Source organism: Carlito syrichta, unplaced genomic scaffold (genome assembly GCF_000164805.1).
Source record: "Carlito syrichta isolate Samal-C Ts95f unplaced genomic scaffold, Tarsius_syrichta-2.0.1 Scaffold303625, whole genome shotgun sequence".
In the NCBI taxonomy this organism is placed as follows: Eukaryota; Metazoa; Chordata; class Mammalia; order Primates; family Tarsiidae; genus Carlito; species Carlito syrichta.
The window spans coordinates 591,378-599,725 of NW_007247721.1; the positions used below are offsets into that span (position 1 = coordinate 591,378).

At 39.6% G+C, this 8,348-nt stretch overlaps 1 protein-coding gene across 7 annotated transcripts in view; it reads right to left on the reverse strand.

Annotated features, from left to right (window-relative positions):
* Positions 1-837: 837 nt before the first annotated feature.
* Positions 838-8,348, reverse strand: part of ZNF638 (zinc finger protein 638) — an 89,381-nt gene continuing 81,870 nt past the window's right edge. For 5 of the 7 annotated variants that reach the window (XM_021712716.1, XM_021712718.1, XM_021712717.1 and 2 more), the window contains 3 exons: positions 5,137-5,238; positions 3,953-4,071; positions 838-1,157 (listed from right to left, as the gene is read on the reverse strand). In XM_021712716.1, the coding sequence (XP_021568391.1) occupies positions 1,092-1,157; positions 3,953-4,071; positions 5,137-5,238 (287 nt within the window). In that variant the 3' untranslated portion in view covers positions 838-1,091. The remainder of the gene's footprint in view (positions 1,158-3,952; positions 4,072-5,136; positions 5,239-8,348) is intronic. The other 2 variants (XM_008058765.2, XM_008058766.2) reach the window with 2 other exon arrangements.

The following is an 8,348-nucleotide window of genomic DNA, read 5'->3' on the forward strand; positions in this document are numbered from 1 at the left end:
AACAAATACAATTATTACTGTACAAAAAATACAATTATTACTCTATTAAAGAAATACTCTCTAAATCAAAAATTTCTCTAAACAAGGGTGACAGAAAATTAGGTCTTTCTGCCAATTTACAAAACACTAGAGAAGGTAAAAAAGATGGCAAATTGTTAAAAGAGAAACGTCTAATTTGCCTAACATTATGTATAGTAAAATGTTCATATCAATTCTTTTGCCAGTGTTTTTTACTTGACCTTTAGGGAAAAAAATTATCATACAGTAAAATTAACACATTAACTTTGAATGTATAGTTGTGACATTAAGAAATGTTAGCTGGGAAAACACCTCTTATCAACAGGGTGCCTGAATGAAACGTAATTATACACCTAACCCTTAACTGTGCCCCACAAAATTGTAATAAAAAATATTGATTAAAAAAAAAAAAAGTTACACTTGTGGTCCACAGGAAGTAAAGGCTGCTCTGTGGATTCAAGATAATAATAAATGACTTGCTAGCTGTTAATTTAAATGCATCCTGTGGAAGTAGCAAATATTACCAGAAGCAGGAAAAATACCTTTCCACCCATTTAAAAATCAAGCAAAGTTTTACTTAAATCTACCTGGGTCAAACACGCTGTAATCTAATTTTATCCAGAAAAACCGAGAGCTGTAAGAAACCTTTGACCTGTATGTACATAGATGACTGAAGTAAAGTAAAATACTGCCACACTATGACTTTCAGTAATACGTGAAGAATCCCCAAACATCCCAAATTACAGGGATTGTAGAGAAGAATCTTGTCTGCAATCAGGGGCAAGCAACTCTTTAATAAATCAGTCACAAACACAGGTGGTATTTTAAATATACAGTAGGAACATTTATTTTAACACTTCTAAAAGATATTTTTCCATGCCAGATGATTTGATATAAAAATCAAACCCATCATACTTTCCCCATCAGTCTCTCTACATCTTGGACAATCAGAAATTTGTACAACATGAATATTTGCTTCTAGAACAAAAATTACAAATTAAATGGTAACAAAAATACACAAATCAACTGGACCCTAAACAAATTTCTAATGAATTCTTCCCCGCTTCCTCCAATCACCTAGAGCTTCTTTCTTCAGCCTCACTCTGCTCCTTTTCTTTTCTTTGCTTGGCCATGAATTTCTGTTAAAAGCAATTTGCAATACAAAATACTTATTAGATATTATTTTGTTGTGTGTGCAAATCTATCTAATGTATTTCATTTTATTTACAATTTAAAAGGGCCTGATTCTACAAAATAAAGATTCAGACACCGTACCTTTTATTAACATTACTTTCTTTCATTCATCTGATATTTATGACACACTTGGTATTATGTTTGGTGCTTGAGGATTCAGTGGTCAAATAAGACAATGGAGATGGGAGAAGAATAAGCATTTCAGAAGAAATACACGATAATTGATTGAGGTCAAACTTTTTTGTGGGTGGGAGGGCATGTTCTACTTTACCTAGGACTTGCTAACTGAAGATCTTTCTGATTTAAGACCAAAGAGATGAGAAAGAACTGGCCATGCAAGAAGAATTGGGAAGGAGAAAAAGAACAGAGACATTAAGGTGCATAGGCAGTGAGGGGCTTCTCATAGATGAAAAACAGAACAAAGTGAGCCAGAAAAGCTAAAACATAGTAAATAATAAAAAACTTGAGTTTGAAGAGGCATAAAAAAAATCAGATCATGCAGGGATTTATAGGCCTACAATAAGAAGTTTGGCTGTTAGTCCAGGTGCAACATGAAGCTATTAAAAGATTTATTTTATTTATTTATTTACTTAGAATCGGAGTCTCACTACATCACCAGGCTAGACAGAGTGCAGTGGAACACTCAATGGCCACCAAAGACTCAACCTGCTGGGTTCAGGTGATCCTTCTGCCTCAGCCTTCCAAGTGGCTGGAACTACAGGCACGCTCCACCATGCCCAGCTAATTTTTTTTTTTTTTGAGTTGGAGTCTCACTCTGTCTCCCAGACTGGAGTGCAGTGGTTGCTCTCGGCCACCGCAGCCTCAACCTGCTGGACTCCGGTGATCCTTCCACCTCAGCCTTTCAAGCAGTGGAACTACAGGCATGCGCTACCATGCCCTGCTAATTTTTGATTTATTGTGGAGATGAGGTCTCGCCAAGTTGTCCAGGCGGGTCTCAAACCCGTGGGCTCAGGCAATTCACTCACCTCAGCATACCAAAGTGCGGGATTACAGGCTGAGCCACCACGCCTGGCTTGTTAAAAGATTTTAAATGAAAGAAAATGGCATGATAAACTAAGTTAAATACATAGGTAGCAAAGAACAATGTACAAGGGCTTGGGCCTAGAATAAAATAGAGCTGAGTTCAAATTCTAGGTCTTCTACTAACTAGCTATGTGACCTTGGGTTTGGATACATAATTTCTTTATGTCTGCTTCCTCATCTTTTTTTTTTTTTTTTGAGTTGGAGTCTCACTCTGCTGCCCAGACTGGAATGCAGTGGCCGCTCCCAGCCACCGCAGCCTCGACCTGCTGGGCGCCGGCAATCCTTCCGCCTCAGCCTTTCAAGTAGCTGGAACTACAGGCACGCGCTACCACACCCAGCTAATTTTTGATTTATTGTATAGATGAAGTCTCGCCAAGTTGCTCAGGGGGTCTCGAACCGCGGGCTCAGGCAATCCACTCACCTCAGCCTCCCAAAGGCGCGGGATTACAGGCTGAGCCACCGAGCCTGGCTTGCTTCCTCATCTTTAAAAAATGGGATAATAACAGCTAAGAGCAGTGACCCGAGCAGTGACCCAGCTCTTTTGGAGGCCGAGACAAGAGGATTGCCTGGACCCAAGATTCGAGACCAGTCTGGGTAACCTGACGAGACCTCATCTCTACAATAAATAAAAAAATTAGCTGTGTGTGGTGGTATGCGCCTGTAGTTCCAGCTAATAGGAGGGCTGAGGCAGGATCACGCGAGCCCAGCAGGTCGAAGCTGTGGTGGTTGTGAATGTGCCACTGCACTCCAGCCTGGTTGACAGTGAGACTGAGTAAAAAAAAAAAAAAAAAGGAATGATAGCACCTAACGCAGAAAGTTGGTGAGAGGATTAAACAAGGTTCCAGCACATAACAGCTTCATAAATGTTAGATGAGAGTCTATACCACAAATTCAATAGAGAAGATGTATAGAACAACTAAAAAATTCAGGAGAAATCAGAATTACTGCTTCAACTATGGTTAATAATGATTCTCTAAAGTAGCATATCCTAAAGATATATATAATTTTTTTTAAAGTTTAAATTAGTTTGGGAGCCGAGTTACATAAAGTTTAAGTAGTATTCTTTCTAAGAACTCAGAGACTTTAATGTGCTAATGTGTGCATGACTGTAAGAGGACATTAGAATACGCAGTTTCCCACCCTTTAATAATGGAGTATTTAAGAATATGAGACCAGTGACCTGTAGTGTGGCAAATGCTGTTGTTCAAGACAAAGGAGTAAGGGCTAGAAATTACTAGCAAGGTACAATAAAGGAGAAAATAGAATTCTGGACTTAAGAGGAATAAACTGGCATAAGCACTCAAAAGTTTTCCCAAGCCGGGCTCAGTGGCTCAGCCTGTAATCCCATGCCTTTGGGAGGCTGAGGTGAGTGGATTGCCTGAGCCTGCGGGTTTGAGACCCACCTGGGCAGCGAGACCTCATCTCAACAATAAATCAAAAAAATCAGCCGTGGTAGCGCATGCCTGTAGTTCCGGCTACTTGGAAGGCTGAGGTGGAAGGATCGCCGGGTCCCAGCAGGTTGAGGCTGCGGTGGCTGGGAGCGGCCACTGCACTCCAGTCTGGGCGACAGAGTGAGACTCCAACTCAAAAAAAAAAGTTTTCCCAAAAGGAAAAAGTGTAATTCTGTGTAGATACTTAAATAATTTGATTACATGACAAGAATAGCACCTAAAGATTTGATAATTTTCCAAATTACCTCTGTATTTTGCTTATGACGTGTGCTCTTGCAGTGATTTGTCATTGCTTTTTCATCTGAGTAGAAGAGGGAACAAATTGGACAGAAGAATCCAGCCTTCGGTACAAGAAAGTCTAAATCTAGAGGAAAAGAAGAGAGAGAAGAGACAGGAGGAAAATTACCAATAATTTATCTACAGTTGTGTTAATCAATTTATCTAAACATGACAAAAGTAACTTTAATCACAAAACATAGTTCTTTATTTTTTTAAGAAATTATTTAATATTCCAGAGCCTCCAGGGAATGCCAGATGCCACTGCACTGGTATACTGCCAAGTTGAATAGAGTCCCATAGAGAATCTTCAGATAACAAAGAACTGTTCAATAATCCTTGACAATAGCAAGTTACTAGATAAGAATCTGACAGCCTGAAATAAACCTATTAAGAACACCTTGTTAAAATAAAAAAGGGAGAAGAGGCAGGATGATGGACCACTGTCTGCTCCAGGAATATGCTGGCCAGTTAAGATCCCCCTCAGCTCACCTTAGTTGACCATAACAAAATCAGCTAGTTACACTTTTCAGCATGTTCTGCTTAACTGGTTGCTGCCTAGACAAGTAGAACTCAAGTCTCACCAGAGTGGCAAAGAAAGCACCAGGAATAAAAGAGGAGATATATATTCAAGAGTGCAATAAGGCCGGGTGCGGTGAGTGGTTCAAGCCTGTAATCACAGCACTTTGGGAAGCAGAGGCGAGAGGACTGCCTGAGCCCAGGGGTTTGAGACCAGCCTGGGCAACTTGGTGAGACCTCATCTCTACAATGTATCAAAAAATTAGCGGGGCATAGTCGCGTGCACCTGTAATTCCAGCTACTTGAAAGGCTGAGGCAGAAGGACCGCCTGTGTCCAGCAGGTTGACGTTGGGGTGACCATGAGCGTGCCACTGCACTCCAGCCTGGGAGACATACTGAGACTCTGACTTAAAAAAAAAAAGGAAAAAAAAGTGCAATAAAAATATTCTTGTCTGGTAAAAACAGCCTAGTAAACTGTCTTCAGAAATTCCAATGTGTAAAACCTTCTAATTTCCACTCTAAAATAACAATCAAGGCAAGGATACCCAATTATTCATCCAACAATAGAACACTTATTATGGTGCTGGGTTTTATTTTGTATAGATAAGGAAAAAGATGTCATTTTTTACATTACCTCCAGGGACACGAGGAGCCACTGATATGCCTAAAGAAGAATCCTCAATCTTTTTGCGTTTTCGCTCTGGTTCTGAATCTCTTAATCCAGATTCTTCATCTACTAAAATAATTAAATTTATCAGACAAAAAGTTATTAAAAATAGATTTATAGACTTTGTGAGATTAACAATGGGTAAGTCTTACCTTCAAAGACTAACTTAAAACGCAAAGAAAACCTCCCTTGCTTAATCTCATCTGACCACTCTTTCATACAATATTCTCCAAGATTCTTTTATGTAAGGAATAAATGGGCAAATCAGTTCAGATTTATTTTTATTTATTTATTTATTTATTTTGAGTTGGAGCCTCACTCTGTTGCCCAGACTGGAGTGCAGTGGCCGTTTCCGGCCATTGCAGCCTTGACCTGCTGGGCTCCGGCGATCCTTCTGCCTCAGCCTTCCAAGTAGCTGGAACTACAGGCACGCACTACCATGCCCAGCTAATTTTTTGATTTATTGTAGAGATGAGGTCTTGCTGCTCAGACAGGTCTTGAACCCGCGGGCTCAGACAATCCACTCACCTCAGCCTCCCAAAGCGCGGAATTACAGGCTGAGCCACCGAGCCCAGCCTGTTCACATTTATTAATGGACTTAGGAGTATGAAGCTAAAGCTAACAGGAAATTTTGTTTTATTTATCTGTTTATTTTTTTGAGTTGGATTCTCACTCTGTCACCCAGGCTACAGTGCAGTGGCATGTTCAGTTACTGCAGCTTCTACCTGCTGGGCTCAGGTGATCCTTTTGCCTCAGCCTTCCAACTAGCTGGAACTACAGGTGTGCACCACGACCAGCTAGTTTTTAAAATTTATTTTAGAGATGAGGTCTTGTCAAGTTATCCCAGTTGGTCTCAAATCACTGGGTTCAGGCAATCATCTCACCTCCGCCTCCCAAAGTGCTGGGATTATAGGTGTGAGACACTGCTGCGCCTGGCTAGGAAATTTTACTTATATATTGTTCCAGAAATAATTTAAAGGGTAATAAAAGAAGTTCAATTCCTGTAGTTACTGGCAAGAGAACTTATATAAGCAAGGTAATGAGTTGAGTAGAGAGTAGGGATTAAGGACAAAGGATACCAGCAGAGAATAATTCTAAGCCCATGTACTGAGGCCCTCCCAACCTAAAAAACTGAGTCTAAATTGAGAGCCTAGGGCCCTTGTTAGAGAGAATCACAAGTAAAATTACAAATGTTAAAGCCCAGCAAAGTGAGTAACAAGTAAAAAGCATTCAACGTAAATTGACTCTGCATACTGTGATTGTGGGGGCAGACAAAAATGGAAACTGGTTACAAGCAATTCTGAGTATCCTCAGTAGCTGAAATACCTTTTACATAATACTTAACAAAAACACAAACACACACACACACCTACACTCACACACAGACACACACACAGTTCGCTCATTTGCTTTTATCTCATGTGAGATTAAGCAGGTCAAATCACTATTCCTATTTCTTCACAGGTGGAGAAGCAAAATCAAAAGAGGTAATAAACTGATATACCTAAGGTAGCATAGCTAGTGAGTGACACAGACTAGGACCAAGATTTGTGGTGACTTTAAGTGCTCTCGCCATACATCTGGGCTCTTCTTTACCAAGTCTGAGGGGGATGGCTAGAAATTTTGAAATTACTATTTACTCTTCTCTTATTTCTCACATTTTACTAGTCATCAAGTCCTAGAGTTTATTGGAGAAAAAAAAAACGCTGTGTCCTTTTCCTTAACTTGATGGTTAAAACAGCCTGGTTTCCAACCTCTTTCTACAATAGGTTCTTCCTCACCAGAGTAATACACTTTCTCAAACATGTCAGCTCCTGCCACTCCAAAGGTACATTTATCTTAATAACATTTTATATATACAAATTACATAATTAAAATATACTAAAGTAAATTATTAAAGTATAAAATTGGGTGGGCAAATGACTTTTTCTTAAGCTAGGTCCCTGTCAAACATATTGTCCATTAATAGAATATATTCTTACATAAGCAGTAAGTCATCCTTCTACATTACTCAGTTGAGACGAGGCAATTCTAAGCAAGCTAGTGCCAAAGTTGCCCTATCATAACAGAAATCCTGAGGCAGAAGGGAACCTCAGGAAATCATGTTAGAGCTATTAGACAGATTATTAAACCTTGGTATCAAGGACTGGTTATGGGAAAGAACAGACACGGAAGAAGGAATACCCATTTGATCATGACTTAGGACAGAGATTCAGGAGAGATGGCATAATTCATAGTAACAAATGATGCAGAAAAGTCAAGTAAGACTAAATTAAGAGGAAAAACACTTAAAAGAAAAATCAAGTTTGACAACAACCCAATGGGGGTTCAACAAATTCAGTTTTATGAAAGTGGGTTGAGAGAGAAGCCAAAATATATCCAATTCAATGGGAAATGAGGATGCAAAAGTAAACGGTTCTTTTTAGATGCTCTGCTCTAAAACAAAGGAGAAAAGATGAGAGCTACAGAAATTTCAAGGTTATGGGGATTTTTCTTCCAATGGGAAAGACTTGGCCATATTTTATGTGTAAGGAGCCAATATAAATAAAATACAAGTTAGCAGGCAGGGGAGATCCTAAATTTGCTCTGGTAAATAAAAATGAAAGCAAGGTCATCCAGTGAGAAATGGACTATGTGATATAGAAGGGGGAAAAGGCTAATATTATACCTGGTTAGGAAAGAATAAAGGAAGAATAAATGAAGGAGACCTTTACTATATTAGGAGCAATATTGAGAGTGCCCACCCAAGATCAAATTAAATAAACTTCTTGGAATGAATCATGGTTGAAAGTTTTACTCAGAGAAGATAGAACAGGAAAACAAGAAGGAGAGTACTGCAAAGAGAATGGTAAAAGGGATAACCTTACCACTTAAGGCTCTGTTTAAATCATACCAGTAAGTTGATTTTTTTGCTTCACCTCTGAGTCAAGAAACTCCTTGAAATTAGGAACTGTGTTTTTTTTTTGTTTTTTTTTTTTGAGTTGAAGTCTACTCTGTCACCCAGACTGGAGTGCAGTGGCCGGGAGCGGCTTTGACCTGCTGGGCTCCGGTGATCCTTCTGCTTCAGCCTTCCAAGTAGCTGGAATTACAGGCGCGTACTACCACGTCCAGTTAATTTTTGATTTATTGTAGAGATGAGGTCTCGCCAAGTTGCCCAGGCAGGTCTCGAACCCGCAGGC